At 34.7% G+C, this 17,241-nt stretch overlaps 2 protein-coding genes across 4 annotated transcripts; one reads left to right on the forward strand and one right to left on the reverse strand.

Annotated features, from left to right (window-relative positions):
- The first annotated feature begins 1,919 nt into the window (after nucleotides 1-1,919).
- On the forward strand, nucleotides 1,920-8,430 carry LOC112738414 (uncharacterized). Of its 3 annotated transcripts, XR_011869741.1 has the most exons (8): nucleotides 1,920-2,222; nucleotides 3,441-4,900; nucleotides 5,228-5,914; nucleotides 6,010-6,093; nucleotides 6,178-6,253; nucleotides 6,380-6,702; nucleotides 6,931-7,491; nucleotides 7,618-8,430. XR_011869741.1 is itself a non-coding variant. In XM_025788863.3 (7 exons), the coding sequence occupies exons 2-7, from the start codon at nucleotides 3,554-3,556 to the stop codon at nucleotides 7,141-7,143; spliced, it is 2,730 nt and encodes a 909-aa protein (XP_025644648.1). In that variant the 5' UTR covers nucleotides 1,920-2,222; nucleotides 3,441-3,553; the 3' UTR covers nucleotides 7,144-8,430. The 3 variants fall into 3 exon arrangements, 2 of the variants coding, with proteins under 2 accessions (XP_025644648.1, XP_025644649.1); XM_025788863.3 differs by having other exon boundaries at nucleotides 6,931-8,430; XM_025788864.3 differs by having other exon boundaries at nucleotides 1,967-2,177; nucleotides 6,931-8,430.
- Nucleotides 8,431-15,596: 7,166 nt separating this feature from the next.
- On the reverse strand, nucleotides 15,597-16,250 carry LOC112738416 (delta(3,5)-Delta(2,4)-dienoyl-CoA isomerase, peroxisomal-like). The gene is made up of 2 exons (XM_072210756.1): nucleotides 16,104-16,250; nucleotides 15,597-16,071 (listed from the first exon to the last, which is right to left on the reverse strand). Exons 1-2 carry the CDS (start codon nucleotides 16,238-16,240, stop codon nucleotides 15,597-15,599), a joined length of 612 nt encoding a protein of 203 aa, XP_072066857.1. The 5' UTR covers nucleotides 16,241-16,250.
- Between the last annotated feature and the right edge of the window lie 991 nt (nucleotides 16,251-17,241).

Below are 17,241 nucleotides of genomic sequence, written 5' to 3' on the forward strand. Positions count from 1 at the left end.
ATCAATTCTCTCAAGAGACTGTGAGAGACGTTCATTTCCGGGACATGTGTCAGCGCACCGAATCCCATTTCTTCAACAATATCTTTTTTTTCCTAACTCATTTCCTTGAACACCTTCGCTATTGCCTTTGTTTGTCATCTGCAATCGTGAGTTTTCTGCAAGGTTTCAAAACAGAATGTCACGATATATTTATAATACAAAATAGATTTTATTCGAATGAAAGCGGATAAATATATTTAATATGCTTACGTTATAGTGCGGCTTCTCCTTCTTTGTCACTATTGTCATCTTCATTTTGCTGTAAGGACAAAAAAATTTGGTCAATACTTCACTCAATACATCGACAAGCACAAGCATGCATATCTTAATCAAGTGAATGAAATTTCCCATCCCACTGAACCAAACTTCCTTAATGCACTGAATAAAACATGATAAATAATGAAATAGCTAGAAAAGAATTTCTGCATGCAAAAGAAGCTAGCTAAATATACTAATAATCAAGTGAATCAAAATTAGCAACTCCACTGAACTGAACACAATTCATGTTTTGAATAAAATGTGATAAACATTCAATTAGCAAGAAAATCACTTTTGCATGTAAAAGGACCCAACTGAACACACTAACAATCAAGTGAATCAAAATTAGCAACACCATTGAACTGAACAAAATTCATATTTTGAATAAAATGTGATAAACATTCAATAAGCAAGAAAATCATTTTTGCATGCAAAAGGACCCAACTGAACACACTAACAATCAAGGAAATGAAAATGGCCAACTCCACTTAACTGAACGCCATTCATGTGCTGAATAAAACGTAATAGACATTCAATCATCAAGAAAAATATTTATGCATGCAAAAGGACTCAATTGAACACACTAACAATCAAGTGAATGAAAATAACCAACTCCACTGAACCGAACGTCATTCATGTGCTGAATAAAACGTGATAGACATTCAATCATCAAGAAAAATATTTCTGCATGCGAAAGGACTCAACTTAACACATTAAGAACAAATGAATGAAAATGAATAACTCCACTGAACCGAGCAACATTCAAGTGTTGAATAAAACGTTATAAACATTCAATCATCAAGAATAGTATTTCTCCATGCAAAAGAAGTCAACTGAACATACTAACAATCAAGTGAATCAAAATTAGCAACTCCACTGAACTGAATGAAAATAAGAATACATTTCATTCCAAGCCCTAGTTACGCTGTAAAAATGGAATCAGAATACGTCGATCTACTAAACGAAGCAACTCAATCCAGTAAACCTAAAATGCAACTAGGAGAAATGCGAGATTGCAAAATTTTAAATGAACGGTAGTTTTTCTCATACCTTTGTCAGTCTCTGTTGCTATTTTCGTTCGTTTTTTCTTCTTCTTTTCGAAATCTTCTCTCGATTCTTCTCCAGTAACGGTTTCCACAGAGAACACGAGTGAAGTTTGAGTGATTTTGAGAGAGATTTGAAGAGAAGGAACGGTTTCAATATTGAAGAAGAATGAACGTTTTTTCATAATGAAGAATGAAGTAGCGGTTTCATGTGTGTTGGGCACGTGAAAGTCATGTTTCATTTAATGAAATTGAGTTTATTTTGGTATTAGGCCAGCTTGGATAGACTTGGATTAAAAATTATATGAATGTGTAACATGACCGAACAAAATCACTTATTTATAAACTATTTTTAATATAAGTATTTATTATTTAAATTTTTTTTAAATTTAATTAAATTATTTATCCAAATTGGACTTAATTCTATAATATTGAGAATTTTGCATAAAAAAATATATATATATAAATTTTTTTATAATATTAATAAAAATAAAATAACATATTTTTTAAATAAATACTTAACTATCTTAAAATAAATTTTCGTCTCTTTATCATAGTATACACCTATCTTTCGTATATAGGTAAAGATTATTATTATTATTATTGAAATTATTATTATTATTATTATTATTATTATTGAAAAAACCCTATGAAAAGAAAAATCGGTATAACACGGCCGGGTTGAGTTAGAGTCTCACCCACCATCCACTCGTGAGTCGTGACTCACTCATTCCCAACCGATTTTCACATCCACTGCCACCGCCCGAACGATTCCAACGCCGGCCAACCGTCACCCTCTCCGGCAACTCTTTCGTCACCGGAATACTTCGAGAATCGGTGGGTCCTCTCGGATCTAGATCGTTTTCGCCGGCTTTCATCTAGGTTTCTTTTTTTCTTCTTTACCGCTTTCTACGATTTAGCTTCTTCGTCTTTATTTCCACTTAAGGTTTCATGATTCCCTTTTTTAAAAAAGAATAAAAAGAAATTTGTGATTTTTGAGGTTTACGAAAACCTTCAGTTACTGTTGCTCTTTTTGCTGTTCAATTGCTTTAACTAGGTTATAAATATAATCTGATTATTGATGATTGAGCTCTGGAATTAGCCGTTAACTAAGAGTAAGAACGTGGTTTACGAGATAACATTGAAAGGGGATTCTTGATGCCAAATTCTGCAAGCGAATTTCTAATATTTATGTGTGTATATATACGTAATAGGGATCAGGGGCTAATGTTTATAACTTAAAAGACTTTAAATTTGAAGAAAAGAGAAAATTTGATTTTTCAAATAATAGGAAATGGTATCTAGCTCTTACCAATAGGGAATTCATTCCTTTTTTTTCTCTCAAGTTTATGTATAATAACTAATATATTAAACTGGCAATGGTTACCAACTGAGAACAACATAATTTCAACTCCTCTTTTTTTTTTTTTTTTTTTTTTTTTTTTTTTTTTTTCCTTTTTTTTCTTCTCTCTCTCTCAAGTTACTATGTATGTCGGCAATTTTACAACATTGCTTTACTGTTTGATGTCAACATTTCATATGAGATTTCATGCAGAAACTTTTATCAAATTATGGACGGCTTAGAGCTAAATAGTAAACGCTGAATTATGATTTATTTGAAAATGGGAGATGGTAGATAGCTCTTCCCTGCCCCCTTGAGTCGATTGGCTAAATTAGAGACAAACACAAGGATACGATTCCGATATCAACTTTATTCATATATTTTGAAAAGAATCAATGAGCTCACTACCTTTCTAATGATTCAATCCTTAAGTGTTATAGTTTCACATTGTTCCTAGTTTCTTGGCAGATAAATATGCTTAATAGTTTGCATTATCCAAAGGTGCCAACCAGCAATCCAACATGTAATACTTGCAATCTCTAGAAAAGATTGCAAATAGTCTTAATACGGTGAATAAGTTATACAATTGATCTAAAAACATAGATATCCTAGATAGTTTTAGTTTTATACTTGCATGATGTGGCGACTACTTCCTTGGTTTATTTTCAAAGATAAAAAAAAATTATGTTACACTGGTTTAAAGCTCTAATATTTTGGCGGCTAACTCTATTTGCTATACATCACAATTGTTGGAACAGGGAAGGCTCTTACATTACTATGTCATAGTTTTGGTTTGTTATGTGCCTAATACTAGGCACTCGACCACTCATGCATATGTAACTGGAATTGTAACAGCTCCATTTTGTATATAATGCCTCCATTACGCTCCAGTGGATTTGTTGATCCCGGTTGGGATCATGGTATTGCCCAAGATGAGCGGAAAAAGAAGGTTAGATGCAATTATTGTGGGAAAATAGTTAGTGGTGGCATATACAGATTAAAGCAGCATTTAGCCCGAGTTTCTGGTGAAGTAACATATTGTGAAAAGGCTCCTGAGGAAGTCTACTTAAGAATGAAGGAAAACCTGGAAGGGTGTCGATCCAACAAGAAACAGAAGCACATTGATGCTCAAGCATATATGAATTTTCAGTCTAATGATGATGAAGATGATGAAGAGCAAATTGAGTGTAGAAGCAAAGGGAAGCAGTTGATGGATGATAGAAGTGTATCTATAAACTTTACACCTCTTCGTTCATTAGGATATGTTGACCCAGGGTGGGAACATGGTGTTGCTCAAGATGAGAGAAAGAAGAAAGTGAAATGCAACTATTGTGAGAAAATTGTTAGTGGAGGTATTAATCGGTTTAAACAGCATCTGGCTAGAATTCCTGGAGAGGTAGCACCTTGTAAAAATGCTCCTGAAGAAGTTTATCTTAAGATTAAAGAGAATATGAAATGGCATCGCACTGGAAGGAGACATAGGCAACCTGAGGCTAAGGAGTTGATTCCTTTCTATGCAAAATCAGTTGATGATGATGATGATGATGATGGTGATGAAGAAGATGAATATGAGCAGATGGAAGATGCTTTGCATCATGTGAACAAGGAAACATTGATTGATGTTGATAACAGATTGTCTAAAGACTTTAGGAAGACCTTCAAGGCAATGCCGCCAAGTACTGGTCCTGAACCTGTATTGAGAAGATCTAGGTTGGATAACATATACCTGAAACTGCCCAAGAATCAGCCTCCTCAAGCTTTCAATCAAGTCAAAGTTAAGGCTGGGCCCACTAAAAAATTGCGCAAGGAAGTCATTTCTACAATTTGCAAGTTCTTTTACCATGCTGGGATTCCTTTACAGGCTGCAGACTCCTTATATTTTCATAAAATGCTTGAAGTTGTTGGTCAATATGGACAGGGACTGGTATGTCCACCAAGCCAACTTATGTCTGGTCGCTTTTTGCAGGAGGAAATAGATTCCATTAGGAATTATCTCGTCGAATACAAGGCTTCCTGGGCAATTACTGGTTGTTCTGTAATGGCAGATAGTTGGAGAGATGTACAGGGAAGGACAATTATTAACTTTCTTGTTTCTTGTCCTCATGGCGTATACTTTGTTTCTTCAGTTGATGCTACTAATGTAGTAGAAGATGCACCAAATCTATTCAAGCTTCTGGACAAGGTGGTGGAGGAAATAGGTGAGGAAAATGTGGTGCAGGTAAAATGTTTTTTCTCTTATTCTTGTAGCATCCTCCTCCATCATAAATACCACCATGTAACTGTCATTAGTTATTTTGCAATAGAAACCACAACTGGAAAATAGAAAAGATGGAAGAATGATATGGAAGAATGAATCTGGAGATAGAGAGAAAATTAGCAAAATAAGAGTGAGCTTCTGAGCACTATAGCAGCTCAGACTCTTCTAAGCCTAGCCCAAATGTTTGCCTACCTCCTACTCTCGTTGCACCCTTACAAATAATACACTTTAAACACTGCTGGGAATTTGGCTCTAACATTTTGTCTTCCTTATCCCCTTGTCATGTAGGTCATAACTGAAAATACTCCCAACTATAAAGCTGCTGGGAAAATGCTTGAAGAGAAGCGAAGGAATTTATTTTGGACTCCTTGTGCCACTTATTGTATTAATCGAATTCTAGAAGATTTTATGAAGATAAGATGTGTGGAAGAGTGCATTGAAAAAGGCCAGAAAATTACAAAACTAATATACAATCAAATATGGTTGTTAAATCTTATGAAAAATGAATTTACTGAGGGGCAGGAGCTTTTAAACACAGCTGGGACACAGTATGCCTCTAGCTTTGCTACATTGCGGAGCTTGTTGGATCATAGAGTTGGGCTCAAAAGAATGTTTCTATCAAACAAATGGATTTCATCCAGGTTCTCCAGGACAAATGAGGGGAAAGAGGTGGAAAAAATTGTCTTGAATGTCACGTTTTGGAAGAAAATGCAGTATGTTAGAAAGTCAGTAGATCCCATCATGCATGTACTTCAAAAGGTTTGTAGTGGTGAGAGCTTCTCAATGCCATACATATATAATGACATGTACCGAGCAAAACTTGCAATCAAATCTGTTAATGGTGATGATGCACGTAAATATGAACCATTCTGGAAGGTGATAGACAATCATTGTAACTCTCTGTTTTGTCACCCACTTTACTTGGCTGCGTACTTCTTGAATCCCTCCTACAGGTATCGGCAAGATTTTGTGGCGGTATGTGAAAAATATTGAATGTTTCCTAGTTTTATAAAATTTTCAAATTTTATTCAACTTCTCTCCTGAAGCACATGTTTGATATACGACTGTAGCATTCTGAGGTAGTCCGGGGGCTCAATGAATGTATTGTTCGGCTAGAGCCAGACAATATGAGACGGATATCTGCATCAATGCAGGTAAGAGGTTATTAGAGACTGCTACAAGATACTTGTATTATTAGATATATTTATTAATCTAGGACAAAGTGATGTCATTTCCAGATTGCTCATTATAATTCTGCACAAGATGACTTTGGAACTGAATTGGCAATTAGCACAAGAACAGATCTTGAACCAGGTAAAAACTGCTGGGTTGCTGCTAAATGTAACGTATACTCGGTTTCTGGTTACATTGCCTGTAGGTGCATAGACTCATTTGGTGATAAATTTGAATTGATTCTTTTCCCGTTTTTCATGTCACTAGCTGCGTGGTGGCAACAACATGGAATAAGCTGCATAGAGTTGCAAAGAATAGCTGTGCGCATATTAAGTCAGACATGCTCAACCTTTGTGCGTGAGCATGAGTGGAGTATATATGATCAGATATACAGTAAAAGTCAAAATCGTCTAACACAGAAGAAACTGAATGACCTTATCTACGTGCACTACAACTTGCGACTTAGAGAATCCCAATTAAGAAAAAGGTCTAGGGACTCGAGGTCAACCTCTGTTGACAATGTTCTGCTAGAGCACTTACTCAAGGATTGGATAACGGACACCAATATACAAAGCTCTGATGTTGATAAGGTACTACAGCTTTCTGCTCTCTTGAATTTGAATGTATGATGTGAAGCATCAGTTTTTGCAATAGATGAGTAATGCTGTGCCTTTTTTATTGTAACTTGAATTCAAAGGGCATTCTAACCCAGTTAATTAATTACGTCTCATTGGTCAAATACTCGAATGTTTGAATTAAAATTTGAAACCGAGGTTGTCTCTACTGAGTTTTTAATTTTTGTTTGTTTGTTTGTGCAGAACATCTTTGATGGAATTGAACACGATGATCAATATGAAAATGATTTAATTGATTATGATGATGGAGCTGCACGATCTTTGAAGGGATCGCTTGAGCTGGAAACTATGGCTGATTTAGCAGTAGGATCACCAGATGTAGACCATGCTAACATTAATGCTGCCACTGACAATGACTCTGATCTTAATTATTTTGATGATGATTTGAGCGAGTAATTAGTGACAAATCAAGATGATCATCCTGGTCTATAAATTATTTTAACCCTTGTAGAGAAATCATTTTAGATTGAATGCAATCTTTTTAGTTTTAGAATCATATAATATGATTAGTAAGTCCTAGCATGTTGCTAATCTCAACCAATGGTATTGCTGCACGTCCATGATGAAATATGGCTTTGTACCATGTACGAGATATACACTTGTAATTATTTTGTATTCATTGCGAAACGAGACGAAACAGGGATGATAGAAAGAGAAAAAGGGTACGGATTTGGTGGGCAACCTATGTTTTATCACCAAAGCGCCCAAAACAATTTTGACGCACCAGTGCGCTGAAAAAGAATTGTATGTAAATATACTTTTTCTTTGGGTTTATTCGGTTATAATTTTCAAGAAATGGGTGTTTTCATAATTTTCTTTATCTTCTCCCTTCTTGTTTTACTCAGTTTTTCTCTATCTTCCACCTAACAGTTGCAGGTTAACCTCCTAACCTCCATTTTCGCCTCTCAATTTTTCTGCATCTAAAGTCCGAAATCACAAAATTAAGTGTCGTTGTGTGGCCCTGTGGCCTGTGGGTCTTGACTGGTGAACTAGTGGTGGCTGGTAGTAGTGTAAGGTGGCTCTACCTCTGTCTCTGGTCTTTGCGTTCTGGATCAAGCTGAATCTTCTCTTCTCCATGGACAAAATCCTTCTCAACCCCAAAATTAAGCGGATTGGTTTTACATTTTTTTAGTTGTAATCTGCTTTTAAAAATAGAGGATAAATATCTGTTATCTTATAAAATTGTGACTTTCTTGTCCTTGCTTGTGAATCTGCTGAGAGGTTTTGTTGATTGCATGTTCGAATTACTGATTCAAATAATGTCTCGCAGGAAGCCTCTCCAAAGATTACACCAAACATTAGCATGCCAAAGGAATCTGAGTCACATGATGCTCTAGTTACACTTTGCATTTCAAATAAATATGCCAATGTTAATTCTTCTTCTTCGGCCACTGTTGAAATTCCAGTTTTTCTGCCCTGCCCGTGTGGTCTGGATGACACTTCACTAGTTCCCCAGAAGGTTGGAAATAATGATTTCTTAGCAAGTGATGACGGAAGGGAGCTAGTGGATCCTGTATCTAATAATTCACCTACTTTAGTGACTGTTCCAAAGAATATCTTTGTGCACAAGAATAATATATTAGAATAGGTTGTATTCAAATATACTCGTCTCTTCCACACATGTAACAATGAAATTCGTATAACATATATTCAATTATATATTTCATTATTTAATTTATATAATCCAATATGTTCTTATTTTTGATATTTTATTGTTTCGAATATAGTGCACAAATATTCACTGCACTTTCGAATATGTTTTCTTATATTCGAATATATGGGAAGTCATAATGTGTACTATAAATTAAAGAATTAAAAATGTTTAATGTTTAAAGAAAAGAGAGAAGAGAATGTTCCATTCCAACTTAAGAGTAATTTCAATGATTTTCTATCTCATAAGTAGGATGCTGATTTTGCAATTTAGAGATTTTGGCTTGTTCTGTGTGTTTACGGAATGATAGGGAAGCACAGCATATTGGCTTGTTGACAATCATGACTTGATTTTTCAAATAAATTAAAATTTTGACAAGTTAATTAGTATTAGATTTTAGGGAATTGGGTCCTCTCAATTTTTTTTTTAAAAATTAAGGGAATAAAGTGTGATTTTTTACCATTAATTTTATAAGTGGAATCAAGAATAAATATGAGGAGAGAATAATAAAGGATTAAAGATTATACTTTACATCCTCAAATTTTTTCAAACAATTGAGAGGATCTATTTTCGAATTTTAACTTCTACCACTTACTTTTAAAATGCGAATTACTGAATAACAACAAAAAATAATAATATATATATATATATATATATTTAAAAAAACTTATCAATATTCTAACTTAAAAAGGGAATAAAAGAGAAGTATAATTTTAATTGGAACAGTTTTGTCGTATAAGTATTAATTTATACGTACCAATATGTATAATAAGTAGACAAATAAAATTTGCCACGTAAATCTTATTAATCTACATCGGCATTTATTTTTTATTTTTTTAAAATATTATATTATTGAATATACAAAAATATTCTCATAAATATATATATATATATATTTATGAGAATATTTTTGTATATTCAATAATATAATATATATATTTTTGTATATATATATATATATATATATATATATATATATATATAAAATTATTTTTGTTAAGTGACTAAATAATCCTTTTTGTTTCTGTTACAAAAATATTCTTCTTCAATAACAATTAAAATTAAAAATCAAATCATCCAATTATTTCAAAAAAAAAAAAATATCAAGATTAATTAATCATCAAAACAATCTCAATTTCAAAAAATAGATTATCCAAAACTAATTCACATAGCGCCCTTTAGGTTTTTTTCATGTGAGGAGTACATATTTCTTCAACTTGTTCTGTTAGGGTTTTTTTAAAATAGAATTTTTGTGCCGTTTAGGTGAATGTTTGATTTTGTTAATTCTTTTTTTTAATCCTTTCTTTATTCCCTTCTTTATTCCTTTTCTTTAATTCACCATGAGAGTTCTTTCATGGAATTGTCGTGGTCTGGGAAGATCTCTAATAAGTTCATAACCTTAAAGGGGATGTGTCAATCCCACTCCTCCGAAATTGTGTTTCTATGGGAAACAAAAAACCAATCTCGTCTGGTAGAAAGTAAATTGAGATCTTGTCATTTTACGAATTGGAGGATTGTTAGTCCAACTGGTACAACTGGTGGATTGGCTTTAGCATGAAAGGAGGGCACAATAGTTTAGATTCTTGTTGAAAAAGAGTTTTTCATAGCTGTCAAGGTAATTGATCATGTTTTGAACTGTTCTTGAGGGATGATTGGGGTACATTTAAAATGCTTGGATGGGATTCGGTCTACCCAATACACAGAACTTTCCTCTTTTGTACAACGTTTCTTTGGAAAAGTTGTAATTATGGGTGATTTTAGTGCTATAGTGAGTCTCGATGAGAAGGAAGGAAGGGGGTCAAAATCAGCTTCATCTGCACTAATAGGCAACGAAGGCAGGACAAAATCAGGGAGCGGCTTGACCGTGCACTTGCAAACGATGAGTGGATGGATTGTTTTCCATCAGCTTCACTGTCTCGCCTCGTAGAAAATGGTTCAGATCATGCGCCTATCCTCCTTGATACAAATCCGGTCATAGAAAAATCTAATCGGATGTTTAAGTTTCAGGAGAGATGGTGTGGTTTAGAAGAAATTCGGGTAATTATCACTAAAGCTTGGAAGGAATGAGTGGATGGCTCAGCGATGTTTGTTTTGGCTCAAAAATTAAAGCATTGTAGGCACCGAATTGTTCAATGACAGCAACAGAACAAATCTAATTCGAAGAAGGACATTGGTGAACTCACATCTCAGCTTGAAATTTTCAGAGAGTAGGGTATTACAGGGGGAGAACAGGTTAAAACCTTAGAAAATAAACTTGAGGATACTTACTTTAGGGAGAAAAGCTATTGGAGAGAGAAATTTCGTGTAAAGTGACTAAAAGAAGGGGAAAGAAATACAAGTTTCTTTCACCAATCATTCTAATCTAGAATCCAGAGAAATAAAATTTAAAAATTGGAAAAGAATGATGGTACGTATGCTACCACCCGTGAGGAAATTGTACAAGTAGCTGAAACATACTTCAAGGATATTTTCACATCGATTAACCAAGCTAATCCGACACATGCATTCGAAGATTTTAAAACCAAAGTTTCAGCAACCATGAACAGAAAATTAACTAGACCGGTCAGTTTTGATGAGGTAAAACATGCGTCTTTAGTGTTCACCCCAGAGCGCCCTTGGTGATGATGGATTTACGGCTAAATTCTTTCAATTCTACTGGAGTTTAGTAGGGGAGGATGTTTTTAAGGTTGTCCGCAATTTTTTTGTCAATGATAGACTACTAAAGAGCTTCAACCATACACAAATCTATCTCATTTCTAAGATTCCTGATGCAAAGGATATGACATAGGTTAGACCCATCAACCTTTCCTCAGTTGTGTATAAGATTATTTCTAAAGTACTAGTCCATCGGCTACAGAAATTTATAGCTTCGCTGATTAGCCCTAATCAAAGTGCCTTCATTAAGGGTAGATTGATTTCAGACAATATTCTAGTCTCTCATGAATGTATGCACAATCTAAAGACAAAGAAGAGGGGCCTATCAAGTGAAATGGCTGTTAAATTGAATATGAGCAAAGTTTATGATCGTTTTAAGTGGAATTTTCTTTGGTTCATTTTGGAGAAGCTGGAATTTGAATCTAGGTGGATTGGTTGGATACAGGAGGTAGTGACTATAGTTTCTTACTCTGTCATTGTTGAAGGTCAACCTTTTGGTTTTTTTAAATCAAATAGAGGTATCCGTCAAGGAGACCCACTATCTCCCTACCTTTTTCTTTTCTGTGCAGAAGGATTATCTTTTTTGCTAAACAAGGTAGAGCAAAACGGTCTCATTGAAGGTATTCAGATCAACCAAAGATGTCCTACTATTAATCATTTATTGTTTGCGGATGAATCAATATTTTTTTTTGCAAAGCGTCAGAAAACAGTTATGAAAATATCCTCAATCTTCTTCAGTCATACGAGAGGTTTAGTGGTCAAAAAGTTAATTTGCATAAATCAGCTCTATTCTTTAGTAATAATACTCCTCCCGCTACTCGATTACTACTGGCTCGAAAATTAGAAATTGTTCATATTGGTGCACAAGATAAATATTTGGGTCTTCCATCTACAGTCCAAAAATAAAAAAGGCCACCTTTGGAGAAATCAAGGACAAGGGTGAGGAAGTGAATTCAAAGGTGGAAAAGAAAACTTCTCTCATCTGTAGGCAGGCATGTTCTAATCAAAGCTATTGGGGAGGCTATCCCAATTTATTCATTATCATGTTTCCGTCTTCCTGACACTTTAATTAGGGAGATTCATAACATACTCTCCCAATTTTGGTGGGTCAAAAAAGTACAGAGCGAAAAATGGCATGACTTAGTTGGGATACTATGACAAGACCAAAATTGGAAGGTGGACTAGGTTTTAAAGACCTAGGGCTTAGAATTTGGCACTATTAGCAAAACAATGTTGGAAAGTTGTCTCTCTGGCACAATCACTCCTATCTAGACTCCTCAAAGGTAAATATTTTTGATACAGTTCTATAATGAATGCAGAGATCGGAATAGTACCTTCGTGGGGGGTAGCGTAGCGTATTGGAAGGGAGTAAGATTGTTGAAAAGAGGCTAGTTTGGCGAATTGGTGATGGGTCCAGTATCCGAATCTTTAGTGATCCTTGGCTTGCTCCTCCACATCCTTATGTTGTTTCTTCATTTGAAACTTCCAATCTACAAAATTAACCACTATTGATGGTCAAAGACTTAATACTTTCTGATGGTCAGTGGAATCAAACTTTAATTAGAAGTATTTTTTCTAAGGGCACTAGTCAGCATGTGCTAGCAACAACAATTGGTGGTGGAGAAGATAAAATCTATTGGGTCCTTAATAAAAGTGGTTTGTATGAAGTGAGTATTGGGTACCGTGTGGCTTATGGGTTCTCGCATTCTCCCATTGAATTTTATCCAGAGATTATGAGACAACGAAATTTGTGGCGAGAACTGTGAAAACTGAAAATCTCAGGAAGATTAATATTTTTCTCTGGAGGGGCTTCCATGAAAAGCTTCCAATGCTGCAAAAGCTTCATCATCGCATCCCATCGATTCAACCTATCTGCCGAAGATGCCTACAATTTCCAGAAACAATCAATTATTGCATCTTCCATTGTGTAAAATCAAAGGAAATTTGGTCAAAAATGGGCTTACCAGCTACTAGAAGGAGCACTGAAAACTCTGATTTCTATGTTGAGTGAAACTTGAGAATGGGAGCCTTGCGTACCCAACCCAATAGCTCATCTCAGAGAATAATAATGGATTTTGAGCTGGTCCTTATGGAAGGCTAGGAACAGGTTCATCTTTGATAATGTATCAACTAGTGGGGAAGAGATAATGACGTCAGCTTTGAAGCTGCAGAAAGAGCTTCAACAAATTTCCACTTCCTAATTGATGAGCACTTTACTTTTTTATCTCTCTTATTAGAGTATTATATGATATTATCTCTATAGTAAAACATTGGGAGTCTCTTATTTTTTTTATTTGTCCCATATATGGACACCTATATGTTTCTTTCATTTTATGGATGGAATTATCTGACTTTAAAAAAAAAATCTCAATTTCAAAAAATCTGTGTTGATCTTGTTCTTTCATCATCAACCCCTTTGATAAACCCTAACATACCCAGAAACTGCCTTGCGCCGTCGTGCTCCCCAGACACGCGCCGTCGTGCTCCCCTGCCTCACGCAAGGACCTCATTTCTCCATCATCTGTCCTGAAACAATTGGCTATAGCAGTTGAGTAAGTTATTCTCGCTTTATTCTTGCAAATTCATGAATTAATTTTACAATTTTAAACTCTTTCAAAGTGGATAAAAGGAATTAAAAAGCTAATAAGTCAGGGTGTGAATGTGAGTGAGTTTGAGGAAGGCTTTCATCTATCTCGGGCAGTAACATGCTTTAGGAGGGAGCATAATTTTGGATTCTTAATACTACTTTTTTTTAATACTATTATATAATTGAATGCGCATATTAAATTGATTTTACGATTTTAAGATAAAGGAACGGTTATTCATTTTTAGAAGTAGAAATATTTTAACGGTGGTTATTGAATCATCACTTATAAATATACTGACACATTCAGATAAACCTAAGTTCTAATACACTTAAAACTTACTAAACTCTTTACTGACTTAGGCATCGAAGTATTTTTGCAGGTATCACCTTCTACTCCGTCAAACATACAACTTAGACGACGATTCCTAGACGTAGACCAAGTCAAAAACTACCTTTTTCTAACGTTTGGGTCTTTCATTCAAGTCCAATTCATCTATTTCAGATTACTCACGTAATACTATATATTTAAAAAGTCCAAACAAAACTTTAAATTATCAGGTTTTTCAATTACCCAAAAGCTGCAAAAAGACAAACAATTAACTAATAGAGTGTTGCCGGCATATAGCGCCACATTTCCCTTGAATCAAAATCAAACGGTTAAAATGGTGGGACACTACCAGTACACCAGACGTATCTTGTACGCACCGATAAGCATAACACAGCAGCCGCACCGAATCCTTACCCGAGAAAGAGTTCTCAAATTAAACGACGTAGGTGTTTTTGTATTATATATAAAATCATTCATATGCTTTTTCTGTCTAAATATAGACCTTGGAAAATATAGGATACATTGTATTTGGCTTTTAGAGATTATTGTATAATTCTATACGGCTTTTAGAAATTGTTATATATGAGTATATGATAAAAACGAAAACCACGGTAAGCCACTAGTTTTTTATTTTTTATTTTTTTGTTTTTTGTGTATACAAGTTTTATTCCTAACATTTTTTCTTATACACGAATTGTCTCGGCTAAGTTTTTAACTCATTGGATAGTAGAATTATATAATTATAATTATATAATAAATAAAATATTTTTTTAGTCTCTAATATTTAGATTAAATTTTAATTTTATTTTAATATTTAAAACATTTTATTTTTTTACAAATATTTTATTTTATCATATTTTTATTCTAAATATTTTATTTCATCTTATTTTTATATTTTAATCAAAATGATCATCTTTTTTTTTTCTTACTGCCAATTTTACTCTTAAGTTTATTGCAATTATCACTATAATTACCACAATTTTAATTGTTGCGATTTCTAAGATGATAATGGAGGAAATTAGTATTTTTGAAAAAAAAAATTTATTGTGAAAAAACGATAAAAAAAAATTATGTAAGATGCGAGACAAAAATATTTTAAATATTAAAAACGAAATTAAAATTTAGTCTGTTTTAATATTTTATCCTAATAGTCTCTAAAACCTAAATATATCATTTCTATATTTTTTAAGGTCTATTGTAAGAAAAAGATGTAACCAATCACTAAATCAAACTTTTACAATAGAATAATCGAATGTTTTTGCAATATTATAATCGGTTTCCTTAATCAAACTTTTATAAACACTGAAAGCTCAACCACCAATAAATTATCGCCGTGTTTTTGTATTTTTACTTGTATTTGATTATGTTAGTATATGCAAACCAAGAACCATGAATTTGATCTGAAGGGTTATTTGAATTACCGAATGACATTCTTAAGCAACGTTGGAAATACCCATTCCGCAACCTTTCACAGATATCCTTAAATAGATATGCATCCGGCATCCCAAGGATTGTTTACGAATTTAATGGTCCTAAGGTTATACACACTCGTAATTATCAGTTTCATATAAAGTTATTATCCACCTAAATAAATTCCTAAACTACCCCTCTCTCCACCACTACTACTATCATCTCTTCCCCCCTCCTCTCTCTCTCTCAATCTCGATGGAAGCGGTGTGGGTGCCATGGCCATCGGAGTCCCTGGGAGAACGGTACTCAAGGGTGTCATTCATCTTGCCGTTGGTGGCCTCGTAGCCGGCGGAGAAATAGCGAGCTCTAATAATCTTTCGGTTGCACAAGGCGGCGGAGAAGTTCCTTCCAGCGACGCAGCTACCAGCTTGATCGAGGTCATCTTTGGAAGGAAAAGCGCGAGAAACGAGGCCCAACTGCTTAGCCTCAGAACTGGAAAACCGGCGAGCTGTCAAGGCCAACTCCATGGCGTTACCGTAGCCAACAATTAATGGCAGTCTCTGAAGGGTACCGAGATCGGCAGCCAGGGCCAAATCAACCTCCTTCATCGAAAAGAACGCGTCCTCCGTGCAATACCTTAAGTCACAGGCTGTCACGATGTCAATTGCACCACCGATACAAGCGCCATGGATACTAGCGTTAATGGTGAAGAAATCAGGACATACAGGGCTTTGGGGAACTCAGTGAAGAAATCATGCGTCAGAGCGTTGCGTTGTCTCGGACGATTCAAGTAAAGGTGGAACACCCATGATTTGGGGTTCTTCTCTACTACCTCTAGGGTTTTGTATTTCTCCTCTGCCATTTATTTCCCTAATTTTTCTTTCCAGTTAGGAAGAACAGGGCCGAGGTTGCGGTCGTTGAAACTCTCTCTGCCGAGGTGCTCTTCTTCTCCGGCGAAGCGGCAGCAAGTGTTGCTGTGACTGTGAGGATGAAAGAGAGGAGGGTGTGGCAAGGAGCCATTGAAGCAGTGGTGGGGACTGAGTAGGAAGTAATAGTGAGAGTGTGTTAGAAAGGGAAAGAGGGGTGGTGGTTGGGTGAAGAGGGTGGTGGTGGGATTTGAGATTGAAAAAGGAAAGAGGGGTGGTGGCTGAGGGTTAGGGTTAGAAAGGTGATTGGGTGAAGGAGGTGGTGTGGTGGTGGAGATAAGGGTAATTTAGGGATTTTAAATAATTTTTTAGTGTTTGGATAATTTTGTTATGCGAAATCCATATTTCATGGGTACAAATGGTAATTTCCTTTTTCTATGGGTAGATATGTCAGCGTTTTCAACTTTCGTGGGTACAAATGGTAGTTTACTCTTTTTTTTTAACTTCTCTATATATAAGTTTCTAAATAGCTTCTTAAAAAATTTTAATTTAGTTTTAAAAATTGCAACAGATATTAATACTACTATTTTTCATAAGTCAAAAACTCAAAAAAACTACTTTTAAAGTTTTTTAAATGGACCCTTAGTTAACTCCTAAAAATTAAAGTATAGAGTCAAACCAATTAAAAAAATATTATGTATATACACAAAATTAATTACTAAATTAGCTATTAAATATTTATGTATAAATCATAATTGTAAAATCAGACCAACTAATTCGACCGAAAAACTAGCGAACCGGATCCCTAACCGATTCAGTCTAATTCCAGAACTGTTTAAGGATAAAAATCAGTCAAAGTCAGTAAAAATTGGTCAAACCGAATCGTTCGAGAGAAAATTCCAAAACTATGATGTAATTTGAACCTATATCCTCCTTATATTGCATGCTTCCCTTGTTACTCAGCTATTCTTTGTTATTTTATATACTAATTTAGTTA

This window comes from Arachis hypogaea, chromosome 13 (assembly GCF_003086295.3).
Source record: "Arachis hypogaea cultivar Tifrunner chromosome 13, arahy.Tifrunner.gnm2.J5K5, whole genome shotgun sequence".
Lineage (NCBI taxonomy): Eukaryota > Viridiplantae > Streptophyta > Magnoliopsida > Fabales > Fabaceae > Arachis > Arachis hypogaea.